Below are 14,058 nucleotides of genomic sequence, written 5' to 3'. Positions count from 1 at the left end.
TACGGTTTCCCTCCATCTTCTGCTCAGCAGTGGTAGTTTGATTTGATGATTGCCTTCTTCATATGTTGTTAGGTTTGTATCTTATACAGATTCTGGTTTTGAAAAAATGATTTATCTGATCTGTTGGAAGCCACCTTGAGTGATTCCCAAAAAGTAGTCTCTACTCTTCTTCCATGTACTGTAAGTCAGGCAAATCTATCTCTACTCTCTGATTTGTACTGGGCAAAGGAAAAGAGCTCTACCATGGCATCAGAAGTTGCTTGTGGTCAAATATATGAGATGCCATGCTTCAGCACACACTACCACCTAGTTTTCAACATCTCCCTCCATAACTCTGTGGAATTGGAACATGGGAGTTAATCCAACAGTCACTGTATGAGCAGAATGCCTCCTAATTATACAATGGGAACTTTCCCTTCCCTTCCCCACCCCAAATCTGCTTGTGGAGGGCGAGAGCAGGGTGTACAGGCGTAGGAGAGGGAGGAGTAGCAATGACTTTGTTAGATGCAATCTGTTATGTACTGAGTTGAATAGGATCCAAAATGCAGCAGTCTGATTGGTCCTAGAACAATGCAGCAGTATGATTGGTCTGCATAAGCCACCCAATCCAGCTCCAGATGGAAGTGAATCCACAACCTGATTGGCCTACAGGAGAATTCCGGAATTAGCCAGTGACGTGCAGCCCATTGTGTAAATAATGTATATCAAGCAGATATTTTGGGGAAACTTTCATTCCTCACTACTATGAGCTGAATAAAGAACATGAAATCCACACTTGACTCCGAGTACATTTCACAATCCATGCTCTTCTTTGTCACCAGAGAGCTCAAAAATTCCCTGTGCCTTATTATCTTGGGTGGGATCAACTTCCTAGTCCTGCTAGTGGAAGCCTATGCAAGGGTGTCTCCTCCCTCTACATCCCCCCAAATAGGCTGTGGAGCAGGAAACTCAGAACAGCCCACAGGGGAGGAGAGAGGGGACTGTTCCATCTGGCAAGCTGAGAAGCTTACACTGGTGGAACAATTGCCATAGTGCTGCATTGAATTCCCTTGTTACAACCATGGCCTTGCAGATGCTTTTGATTTCACCTTGCACTTGATGCTTCAAGGCATTGGTCTGATCCATGCTACCCTGGATAAATTTCAGTGGTTCACAGACCTTATATTTGATTGATTACAAAGTGATTGATTTGTTAAGTTGTGGGTGAACATGTCAGACGACACAGCGATTCTTCAAACAGCTCTTGCTTATTCACAGGCCAGAACAGAACTGAACTGAAGGGTTCAGCCAGCCTCCTTATATAGAGCTCCACTACGACTGTAACCACTTTCTGTAACTATCCAATCATTGAACGTCACTTTCAATCCCTTATTTGCATATGTGGACCTGAGTGAAAACTATCTACAGTATCCCCCTGCTGGCCAAGGGTGAGAACTTCAGTACATAAAATGACTGTTTAATTTCTATACTGCTTAATATATTTTTAAAAATCTCTAAGTGGTGAACAAAATCTGATATTGGCTTGAGACCCTTCTTGCATGAATAAGGCTCATATGGATTGGTAGATTTTTTTATTAGAATCATTGCTGGCAGTCAGTAATAGAAAGTACCGCAAGGCAATTGTAACAGAAAAGCACTTATGCTTAGGAATTTAAAATATTTTTGGGGAAGCCATGGGTTCATACATCAATAATATAACTTCCACCAGACAGTACTGTTAACTAAACAGTCACAATTTGATGCAATGTTAATTTTCCACCGATAAACCTGTGATGGTTCATTCTTGGAGTGATTCCCTAACTCTCAGTTAGTTGCTTTTCACCAACACACACACACCTATTTTGCTAACATAGCAAACAATGATTCAGCACAGAAAAACACTTTTACTATGCTTCTTGAGCTTGGCTGTTGGTAACAGGTGCAGGCCATGCCCGTGCTAGGGCCACAGTATTTAATTTGCAAATGTTGTGGGTAAGCAATGGTCAATAATAGTCCTTTGGTGAATGAGGTTGCTACTAAAGTGTATTGACTGCCACATACCCTGTGCAGACTTGTGCTGCAGAAGCACTTTCCGCTGCTATTAAGGTCTTTCTGTGGTTTTGCAGCCGGAAGTATTGTTTTCTCCCTTATATTTGTGGCAAAGGATGAAAAGGAGGCCCCATGTGTCTCACATGTATGCATTATTTAGCTGGTAATCCTTCCTTATCAGCACATGTGCTTATGCACAGTATCGAATTAGGAGCCGATGCTCACACACAGACACAGATTCACTCAGCCACATACACTGGAAGATTTAAGTAGCACGTGCACCCAAATAGGCATGCGGATCTGGGCAAGTACATAACACACCCATTCTATCAACACACAGCAGCAACTTTAGCAACAGATGCAACTAAAGCAAAGTGGAAACAGGAGCCTTTGGGCTTCCATGCTTCAGAAGACACAATGAGTCAATTTGCATAAGGTTGGTTCAACATGATTCAAAGAGAAACAGGATGTTTGTTAACCCTGAGCAAGAAGCAAAAGTTGCAGTCAAGCATTCAAGAGGAGGGTCCCTAAAATCAGAGGGTGGAAACAGATGCGGAGGTCTGCTCAGTGGTGCTCGGCTAAAATAAGCCTCTTTCGGAAGCGATGTGTGCATGCCTGCGATGAGATGACTGCAAAGGGACCCAGGATATTTTAAAGGTGAAAGTTTTCCCAGGCTTGAGTAGCGTTGCAGTGTAGAGAGGAGGAGCTTGACTAGCATTTCTGTTCACAGATCCAGTATTCATTTCCATGGCATGCAGCATCGTTCCATTTCCCGTTGAAAAGGAGGGTAGCGCAGTCCTCACCCTGCAACGCATTGTTGGGTTCTCCAGGCCCCCAGAAGCTGGTGGTGGCAGTGAATAGGTGAAGTTAAAGAGCAAGAGAAGGGGATTAAAAAAACCCCACAGATTAATAAATATCCTATATGCCATAAACACTAGGGGCAGCCATATTTCCCCATGGAATCCCATGAGAGAGCAACGGAATGTCATCAAGTCGCATCACAGCCAGCAACAGGGATCTTCCTTATTTCCCTCTTCCCCAAGATTATTGTATGCACAGTATTTATTGTCTTGTTGGTATTATGTTCATCACTTTCATATATGGAAATGCATTCACTGGACTTCTGTCGATGTACAGTGGTACCTCGGGTTAAGTACTTAATTTGTTCCGGAGGTCTGTTCTTAACCTGAAACTGTTCTTAACCTGAAGCACCACTTTAGCTAATGGGGCCTCCTGCTGCCACTGCGCCACCGCCGCATGATTTCTGTTCTTATCCTGAAGCAAAGTTCTTAACCTGAGGTAATATTTCTGGGTTATCAGAGTCTGTAACCTGAAGCGTATGTAACCTGAAGCGTATGTAACCCGAGGTACCACTGTATTCATATCTTTCCAATGGATATTAGCATCTTGAGTTGTTTGGTCACCACCTTTTCACCCACTGTGGCAAATTAAGAACCTAATTTTCAGGTAGCTTTAAAAAATATATTTTTAAAGGAGAAAGACTCTCATAATAGCTAAGAATTAAACCTCCATGTAACCCTGTCTTCCAGATGCTGGAAACAAACTAGTTAAATGGCTATCACCAGAATGCTCTGCCTGTGAGCTTTGAGAAGCATCTGATGGGCCATTGTTGGAGACCAAAGGCTGATTTTGGTGGACGTTTGGATCCTTAGCATTAGATTATGTGAAATGAAACTTGGAATCTGAAACCTCAAAGTTGGTGCCAAACTGATGTTTCCTGATACTTGAGACCATTAAGAAAACATACACAGTGAGCACATATGTATATATTCTAGCAGCACACATGTGAAAACCTGTGAAAACAAGTCCCAGAAGTTAATTGTGCATTGTGGGAAGAATTGCTCTCTCTTGTATGCCATGAGTCTGCTGCCCATCAATGTCATTAGGTGTCACAGATTTCTAGTCTTCGGAGGAAGGGGGGGGAATGCCCTTGTCTATTTTCTCCACACCATTCATGATCATATAAACTTATTCATGACCCCGCCCACAGTTCTCTTTCTTCTACTCTCCGAATCCTCAAATAATTTCAGTGCTGTTTTTCTGGAAAAAGAGGTGTCAGAACTCACAATGAATGCCTGCCGTGTTCACATATAATAGCAATGGCACCCACCTGATAAGTGCTGGAACTGAGTTCCAGAGAGTTACAGCTGAAAAAAAAGCCCTGGGTTTAGTCCAGAAATGCAGACCCTTGGGGATAGGATGACCACTTGCACATCACCCACATTGGAAATGCATTACCAAAAAATAGGACGAAATAAAAATTTCTAATTCATACATACACATACAAATTTAGGAAAAGTGCTATAATTTAAGCAGAAGTACAATCAAGTTCGAGGGACATGGGTGGCGCTGTGGGTTAAACCACAGAGCCTAGGGCTTGCCGATCAGAAGGTCGGTGGTTCGAGACTTCCAGGTTAGCGCCATCGGCTAATGGCGGATTCCCTCCGAGCTCCGGAGGGAATCGGCTCCGCAGGATTGGGTCTTGACCACTGCGGCGACGCAGGGACCCTCAAAAATCACAGGTGGTGAAGCCTGTGAACCTGGTGACTCGGCGGGCACCATTTGCGCCCCCCGACCTGTGAAGGAGCCTTTTTAAAGGCTTCGGAACGGGGGACGGGGTGAGCGGCGCAGTGCTGAGAGTCGACTGCTTCTCCTGCGGAGTGAAGCCGCATTGCCATGGTCGGAGAGCGCTGACTTCTTCTTGTGAGCAATTGGACTTTAAAGCAACAACCCGTGAGTAGTATGGAAATTGGAAAGAAAATTTTTTCTTTTGAATTAGGCACGATCGGGGAAGGCGCAAACAGGAAGTCCGTCTCCCCGTCTTGTAAATAATCTAAAGCAAGCACCTGCTAACTAAGGTCGAGAGAACCCTTTCTTTTTTACTTGGTAAAAGACATTAATTTCACGATTTGGCAATATAAGAAATCTTACTGGAGGATAAAGAGCTAATTTTGGGAGCTGAAGTGCCACCCCCCCGGACCCGGGAGTACCCCGCGAGAGAGCCTGCTGATGAGGTATTGAAGAGTTTGACAGCTGTCAAATTAGCTGTCAAGACGGGAAAAGAGAACTTTGTTTTTGTTGCTTCTGCTGGCTATATTTGTTACAATTTGGTTATAATTTGTTGAAAACAAGGAAGAACTGTTACAAACTAACTTGATTTTTGGATTTGAACTGGAAAGAATACTAAGTTACCAAAATCCCTCTAGAGGGGGATTTGGGACATTACAACAATGGCTGGAGGAGGGAAAATTCAGGCTGGGTTGGACAGAGTTTTTGTTCTCTTGGGAAAGCTACAAGGCCAAATTGATGTTTTGGCTACAAATGTTGCAACTCTGAACTTAACAGTAAATAACATCACTGAATTTGATAAGGATTTGACTCAGGAAGCCCATGCAGCTGGACAAAAAGAGAAACTTGAGAGTTTTGAGAGTGTGGAGAAGGAGATATATGTTGTTCCTGAGGAAAAGGAAGGAGGAGCTGTAACTTTGCAGATGATAAAGGAGAGCCAGAGGCCTGACATGATGGCTACAAAGGAAAATAAGAACTTGATGTCGAAAATCTGGTCTGAATTGGAGATTGAAGAATGGAGAGATCTCCTTATGTGGAGATCTGAAGACCCAAGGATTACAAATTTGTTTAAGGTGGAAGTTGGAGCTTTGGGGACATTTGGACTTGAAAGGAGTAAGAAACATGATTTGGGCTCCACTTTTAAGTATGGAGGTCTGGCTGGAAGAAACATGGATCCCGTTGGGCCAGAGCTTCTCCGAGATCTGGTGTTTAATATTAAGGACTATCAAAAAAACCGGCAGAGAGGAATTGAGAGAGAATTAAGAGCCTCGGACGTGAGATCTCCAGGCTGATAGTAGACTAAGACTGATGGACATTTGTTGGGGATTGAAACCGGGAAAGGGGGGTGGAGTTTGGGAATCCAAAGGGTGCATAATTACAATCTGTTTTGTTTTTACTTTACTTTGTTATTTGTATGAAAATTGGGGAATTCGTGGAAGGGAATTTGGGTCGACGTTAGAAAAATGTTTTAAGAATGAGTATTGATGCATAAGTATTGCTGTTTAAGTTTGGATAAGGCAAAATTGGTTTTTTAAAATGAACTAAATAGAAAAAGGTTAAAATTAGGGATAAGAACTTGCTGAACTAACATTTTGAATTGGAATATAAGAAGGGGAGGTGTGGGGAAGTCAGGGAAATATGTTATAGAAAAATAAGGATTGTGAACGTTATGTGTTTTTAAACCTTTTTGTTTTTTCTTTTTTGATTCTTTTTTAATGTATTAAAGTTGAAAATTTCAATAAATATCTTTTTTTAAAAAAAGAAGGTCGGTGGTTCGAATCCCTGCAACGGGGTGAGCTCCCATTGCTTGGTGCCTACTCCTGCCAACCTAGCAGTTCAAAAGCACTAAGTGGGAAGGTAAATGGTGTTTCCGTGTGCTGCTCTAGTTCGCCAGAAGCAGCTTAGTCATGCTGGCCACATAGCTGTATGCCGGCTCCCTCAGCCAGTAAAGCGAGGTGAACGCCGCAACCCCCGAGTCGTCCACGACTGGACCTCATGGTCAGAGGTTCCTTTACCTTTACAATCAAGTTCACCTTAGCAGGAAAGGCTATAGCCAAGTGACCTGTGTGTGTGCTGAGTTTGTCGTCCAGGAGCTAACTGTTGATGGGCCACTTTGTTGATGGCCCTCCTTTGCTCTCCCTTCTTAAGTCTCTTAACACGGACCAGACAGCTATTCAAAAAGGGGACTGTCCTCTGTAAAGGAACCTACCCTACCTATGGCCCTCCATGTATTGCTGGACCCAACTCCCATCAGCCCCAACCAGCATGGCTAATGGTCAATGATAGTGGGAGTTGTAGTCCAACATCTGCTGGGCCACAGGTTCCACAGCCCTGCCTAGTCTTGCTTCTCATCTTTGTCTGTGCATTTGGAGGCACAGGACGTTGTCTAAGGAAGGAGGGAAGTAAAGATATTTCAGGCTTTTAGAAGGAAAACAAGAAAACTGTTGCTCCTGATAATGTAATCTGCTATCGTCATTCTGCAGGGCACGTTATAAGTCGCAAGGGGAGGGGGCCAACATTTTAATTGCACCAGAAAGGGAAGAAAAAGCGTTCTGGCTCTCCATAGAATTTCCACAAGTTGCAGTTTTCAGGTATAGATGACATGCCCTTTCAAAAGGATAATTGCAAAATGTCAGCTCCTGAGCCCAAAGTTCTCAAAAAGACAGGGCAGTCATGGAACATCTCCCATGGGTCTGATTCAGCTATATGGACATGTTTATTTAATTTAGACTCCAAGAACCCAGGGAAGGAAATGTAAAAGACAGCAGAGAAGGGAAGTTAAACAAAAGACAGTTCTTTCTTAATAAAAGATTGGTTATTTCCCAAGCAAAGTGAATGGGAGGCAAGAGGGAAGTACTTAGAAAATTTTGTGATAACACCCCAGGAAATATGTCATCTCTGCATTTTTGTAGACAATAATCCACAATCAAAGTCTTTGCAGAATTCCCTGCAGGTCTTTTTTCGGGTTTGGGGTAAGGAAACATTATATTTTATACTTTTTGTCCAATTTGTACTCCAGAGGGTTCAGAAAGACTGGAAGAGATTCACAGTGTTTTGAAATAATTTGTTGGAGCACCATGGAAATCTCATGCTCTTACTGACTGAGGTATCCCTGTTCTCTCAGTTTCTCATTTTTTTCTGACCTTAAATTCAGCTCTCCACATTTTGCAGCAATTTGAAATCCTCATGAAAATTCATCAACATATTAATAAACATACTTTAGGACTTCCGGAGGCGGCGCAAAACCGTGATGGCGGACCTCTTCGAGCTCTGAAGAGGGGCACCGCAGAAAAGGGTTGCTCGCGACGGCGCAGCGGCAACCCATCAAGATAAACCACGGGCAGACTGAGTCCGTGGCCGTGGGACCCGGCGGGCACCTGGAGCGACCCCGAAATCACAAAAGGAACCCCGTAAGGGGCTCCGGAGTGAAGGAGGGGGAGCGGTGCTGTGGGTTCATCGCTCTTTCTGCGGAGGCGAAGCCGCGCGGCTGTCACGGATGAGCGCTGACCTTTCTTCCAAGAAACATCGGGCTGAAACATCAAACCCGTGAGTAAGGACCTAAGACTTTACAAATTAAATCGGAAAATTTGGCTAAAAACGGGAGACGAGAAAGAGGAAGTCCGTCTTCCGACACTGCTTTCAAGATCAAAGCAGACGGTCTAAAGAGCGGAAAGCGCTGTGAACAGGGAAGCTTTGAAGCTTTAAATCGGGACTTTCGTGCACATTTGAATTTTACTTTTAAAGAATAAATACAGCATAAAATTGACCTGGAGCGGACACCCCAAGGGCAAGGGAAGACTCTAACCCCAAATCCCCGGGTGGCCGGGTAAAGTTGTTTAAACTGCGGAACTGTTGCAAGCTTCCAGATACTTTTGTAACTTTTGAGCTCATCTAGCTGAAGTGGATACAATTGCAGGCACCTTGCTGGAACTTTGTTATATGTTGAAAAGGGCTCTGCAGGACTTTTTTTTTTTTAGCGTACTGGAACTAATTTGCTTTTAAAATTGTTTTTAAAGTTGGAACAAAGAGACTTTAATTGTGGAAAGTTACCTTCTTCTTACTAAAACTTTGGTGGCACTCCCCCTAGAGGACATTGGGAATACAGAGGCCTGGGAAAGTTTTTTTTGTTTACCTTCTCTCAATAGACTGTTTTTAATTCTGGACTTGCCTTTCCCATGGGATTACAACACTTGACCTTGAACGTTGACTGATGAGTGGCACAGGAAAGACAAGAGCAGCCAAAGCTAAGGAAGCTAAGGAGAAAGAGAAAGCAAAAAAGCAAGCACAGCTTTTGCAAACAACTTTAACTCAGGGACGTAGATTATCAGTTCCAGCTGTGCTTGCGACACAAAAAGTAGAAACCGAAAAGCCTGAAAAATCTGAAGAGGAAGATATGGCAGCAGGAGGAGCTGAGGCAGTACTGAAACAAGTTTTGGAACAACTGTCAGCAATAAATCAAAAAATTGATAACCAATCAACAAAAATTGACCAAGCAACATCCTCGATTCAGAAATTGACAGATCAGGTTTCCCAACATACTCAAGCAATTGAAAAATTGCAAGGAGCAACAGAAGAGAATCGTAAACTGGCAGGGGAAGCCGTTCAAATTGCAACATCAGCTAAAAAAGAAGTCGAGGAAGTTAAAGCGGAAGTCAAGCCTCTTCATAAACAGATAGGGGACCAACAAACCTATCTCTCGTTGGTGGAATTGAAAAATCGCGAGACCAACCTTAGACTAAGGGCAGTCCCAGAAATTGAACAAGAAGATTTGAAAGGACTTTTGACAACAGAGTTTACAAAGTTCTGGGACTTAAAAGAAGAAATTGATTTTAAAATTGTATCGGCTTTTCGGTTGGGAAGATTAGTAAGAAAAGATAGATCCAGAGACTGCTTAATAGCTTTGAGATCAAGGGAGGAGAGAGACAAAATACTAGGCCTACACTTCAAAAACTCAATTGTGATACAAGAGAAAAGGGTGGAAATTTATCGAGATATTCCTAAACAGTTATTGGACTTGAGAGCCACCTACTCAGATTTGGCTAAGTTACTGAGACTCAACACAATTCCTTATAGGTGGGAGTTCCCACAAGGGCTATCATTTACTTACAAACAGAAGAAGGTTAAAATAAGATCACCAGAGGACTTACAAAAGTTCCAGCACGACCACGGAGAAGACCTCCAAAAAGAAGCAGCAGCTAATTGGCCTATACCCAACCCAGGTGGAGCAATACCTGCACCTTCGGAACCAGAGGAGAAAGAAGATACACCGCTCTAGGTGTAGCAGAATAGTTCAGGATGTCTCTGCGGCTACTCAGTTGGAATATAAATGGCGGAAATTCCCCGGAGAAAAGAAGGAGGTTATTTCACATATTGAAGAAAGAACAATTGGACATTATTTGCCTACAAGAAACCCATGTGACCAGGCTCCACAGGAAGGTTTTGGTAAATAAAAGATTAGGCCAAGAATTTATTTCGTCTGACAAAGTAAAGAAAAGAGGAGTGGTGATCTATGCTAAGGAGAGCCTGATACCCAAATTTCTATTTAAGGATGAACAAGGAAGAATTTTGGCAATTGAAATTCAAACCCAAGGAGAAAAAATATTGATATTAGGAATTTATGCCCCAAATGACGGGAAATCAGAATTTTTCAAGAAGCTGCATGAGACGTTGCTGGACTATCTGGACTATGCTAACATCATAATGATGGGAGATATGAATGGAGTGGTGTCTACACATATGGATAAGTCTTACAACCAAAACTTAACATCTGATGGCAGACTGCCCAAAACTTTTTTCGAACTGACTGACAATCTGGATCTGATCGACATATGGAGGACAAAGAACCCCCTAGGTAAAGAAGGAACTTTTTTCTCTGAGGCCCACCTGTCTTGGTCAAGGATCGACCAAATCTGGACCTCCAGGGGGCTGGCACCCAAGACTAAAAAGGTGGAAATCTGCCCAAAAACATGCTCCGACCACAACGCCTTGAAAATAGAACTTAGATTAACTCAACCCGGTTCCTTCAGATGGAGAATGAATGACACACTATTAAGAGATCAAGAGATTGTGAAAAAGGCCCAAAAAACATTAAAGGACTATTTTGAGATAAATCTGAATACTACAGTTGAAAAAAGAACGATCTGGGACGCAAGTAAAGCTGTTATGAGAGGGTTGCTGATACAACAGAATTCAATCAAGAAAAAACTCTGGAACGGAAAGAAGGACAAAATATTGGAGAAAATACACCAAGGAGAAAAAAAACTGAGAACCAAACCAAAGTCCAAGGAGGTGCTGAGAGAAATTAAATTCCACCAAGCAGAATACTCAAAATTGATCAATCAGGAGATTGAATGGAAAATAAAACAGATGAAGCAAAGATCTTTTGAATTAGCAAATAAATGTGGAAAGCTGCTAGCTTGGCAGCTGAAAAAAAGACAAAAGCTAAACACGATAACAAATTTAGAGATTGATGGAAGGACAGTACAGAAACCAGAAGAAATTAGGAGGTGCTTCCACAGATACTTCAAAGAATTGTATGCACAGGGGCCCCAGAAAGAATCAGAGATAGATCAATTTTTAAAGATAAATGGACTATCAAAAATAACTCAAGATAAAAGATCAATCTTGAACTCTATAATAACCACACAGGAAATTGAAGGTGCCATTCAGAATATGCAACTAGGCAAATCTCCAGGCCCGGATGGACTTACCTCCAAATATTACAAGGTTCTGAAGGACTATTTGATACAACCTTTGTTGGAGGTATGTAACCAGATTATGGATGGGAAGAGGGCACCAGAAACGTGGAAAGAAGCCTTCATCACATTGATACCTAAGTTAGAATCTGAAAAGACTCAGCTTAAAAATTACCGTCCCATCTCACTCCTAAATGTGGATTACAAAATATTTGCAGACATTTTGGCAAATAGACTTAAAAAAGTCTTAAATGAAGTAATTCATAAAGACCAAGCTGGCTTTCTCCCTGGTAGACATTTATATGAGAACACTAGAAACATCATTGACATTTTAGAACTTTTGCAGACTAACAGGAACACAAGGGCGGTGTTAATCTTTATTGATGCGGAGAAAGCATTTGACAATATATCTTGGATGTTTATGAAGAAGAACTTGGAGGGGATGGGAGTGGGACGGGGGTTTGAGAATGGATTACATGCAATCTATTCAGAACAAAAAGCTAAATTAATAGTGAACAATGTGGTGACGGAGGAATTTAAAATTGAAAAAGGGACACGACAAGGGTGCCCTCTATCCCCTCTGTTATTTATTTCAGTCCTGGAGGTGCTATTGAATATGATCAGAGAGGACCGGTTGGTACAAGGGATAGAGGTCGGAGTGAAACAATATAAACTGAAAGCTTTTGCAGATGACCTAGTTTTGACACTGCAGGAGCCAGAATCCAGTACAAAAAGAGTTCTCGAACTTATATCTGAATTTGGTCGGGTGGCGGGATTTAGGTTGAATAAACAAAAAACTAAGGTTCTGACCAAAAATTTAACAATTACAGAAACAGAGGGGTTTCAGAGAGAAACAGAACTGAATGTGGTTAAAAAAGTGAAATACCTTGGGATCTATTTGTCCTCCAAGAATTTGAATTTATTTAAGGATAATTATGAGAAATGTTGGTTGGAAGTTAAAAAGGATTTAGAAATTTGGTCAAGATTGAAACTTTCCTTGTTGGGAAGAATTGCAGCTATAAAAATGAATGTGTTGCCAAAAATGTTATTTTTGTTTCAAACCTTACAGATCGTGGACAGAGTGGATTGCTTTGGAAAATGGCAGAAGGATATATCTAGATTTATCTGGCAGGGCAAAAAGCCCCGAATAAAGTTTAAAATATTAACAGATTCGAAAGAAAGAGGGGGGTTTGCCCTGCCGGACTTGAGGTTGTATTATGAAGCTGCAGCCTTCTGCTGGCTGAAAGATTGGTTTTTGTTGGAAAACACCGATGTCCTAGATCTGGAAGGTTTTAATAATGCTTTTGGATGGCACGCATACCTATGGTACGACAAGGTTAAAGCACATAAATTGTTTAAAAGCCACATTGTCAGAAAAGCAATTTTTGCAGTCTGGATGAAATATAAAGACTTACTAGAGAGTAAAACTCCGAGGTGGCTATCACCAGTGGAGGCCAAGGCCCGAAAAAGACCCAATATGGAGGCCTATTGGCCGAAATATTGGGAATTGACTGAAAAAATTGGAGACAATTGGAAGTTGCAGAGCCAGGACAAACTAAAAAATAAGGTGCGAGACTGGCTACATTATGCTCAAATTCAAGAGGTTTTCAAAATGGACAAAAAAGTTGGTTTCCAGGTGGAAAAGTCGAAACTAGAGACAGAATTGTTAGAACCAAAGACAAAGCTGTTATCTAGAATGTATAACTTGCTGCTTATGTGGAATTTACAGGATGAGACAGTTAAATCTGCTATGATTAAATGGGCGCAGGATGTTGGACACAACATTATGTTTGAAGACTGGGAAAGGTTATGGAACACCGGAATGAAATTTACGGCCAGTACGGCCTTGAAGGAAAACATTATGAAAATGATATACCGGTGGTACATGACCCCAGTCAAGTTAGCTAAGATACATCACCTGTCTGACAATAAATGTTGGAAGTGTAAGGAAGCAGAGGGGACTTTCTTTCACCTCTGGTGGACATGCCCAAAGGTTAAGGCTTTCTGGGAAATGATTTACAATGAGTTGAAAAAGGTATTTAGGTATACCTTTCCCAAGAAACCAGAGGCCTTCCTGTTGGGCATGGTAGACCAGAAAGTGTTAAAGAAGGACAGAACTTTGTTTATGTATGCTAGTACAGCAGCAAGAATACTCATCGCAAAGAACTGGAAGACACAAGATTTACCCACGCTGGAGGAATGGCAGACGCAGTTGATGGACTACATGGAGATAGCTGAACTGACCGGCAGAATCCGAGATTTGGATGTAGAAACAATTGAGGTGGACTGGAAAAAGTTTAAAGACTACTTGCAAAAGTATTACAAACTGTATGAATCTTAAGACGGTGCATGATTTGAAAATGATACGCTTTAGCAATTATGATTAAGTAAATAGTAAACTAAGTGATAAAAGAGAAAAGGAGATAATATGAAATTGAACATGTTATGTTTATTTTAAAGGTATAAAAATTCTGACATAATACATTGAATATAGATACATAACATGTAAAAGTTACAATAAGGTATGACATAAGGTAACAAATTGCTGACATTGTTAATATAAAGAACGCAGAATCGGAAGGGGTGGGGAAGTCCAATTTGGGATTTTTGTTAAAAAAAAAAAAAATGGTTTCTTGTAAACTCTTTGTTTGTAATGTATAAAATTTGGAAAGAAACGTAATAAAAAATATTATAAAAAAAAAAACATATTAATAAACATACTTTATACCCAGTTTTATACATATTT

General features: G+C 41.5%; 1 protein-coding gene across 1 annotated transcript in view; it reads right to left on the bottom strand.

Annotated features, from left to right (window-relative positions):
- Positions 1-1,570: 1,570 nt before the first annotated feature.
- The window catches only part of LOC128403609 (low affinity immunoglobulin epsilon Fc receptor-like), a 28,018-nt gene continuing 15,530 nt past the window's right edge, over positions 1,571-14,058 (bottom strand). Inside the window, exon 10 of the mRNA XM_053368533.1 lies at positions 1,571-2,869. Within this exon, the coding sequence (XP_053224508.1) occupies positions 2,740-2,869 (130 nt within the window). The 3' untranslated portion in view covers positions 1,571-2,739. The remainder of the gene's footprint in view (positions 2,870-14,058) is intronic.

This window comes from Podarcis raffonei, chromosome 2 (genome assembly GCF_027172205.1).
Source record: "Podarcis raffonei isolate rPodRaf1 chromosome 2, rPodRaf1.pri, whole genome shotgun sequence".
Classification (NCBI taxonomy): domain Eukaryota; kingdom Metazoa; phylum Chordata; class Lepidosauria; order Squamata; family Lacertidae; genus Podarcis; species Podarcis raffonei.
The sequence above is the reverse complement of the archived record's forward strand: the minus strand, read 5'-3'. Positions and strand labels throughout refer to the sequence as shown.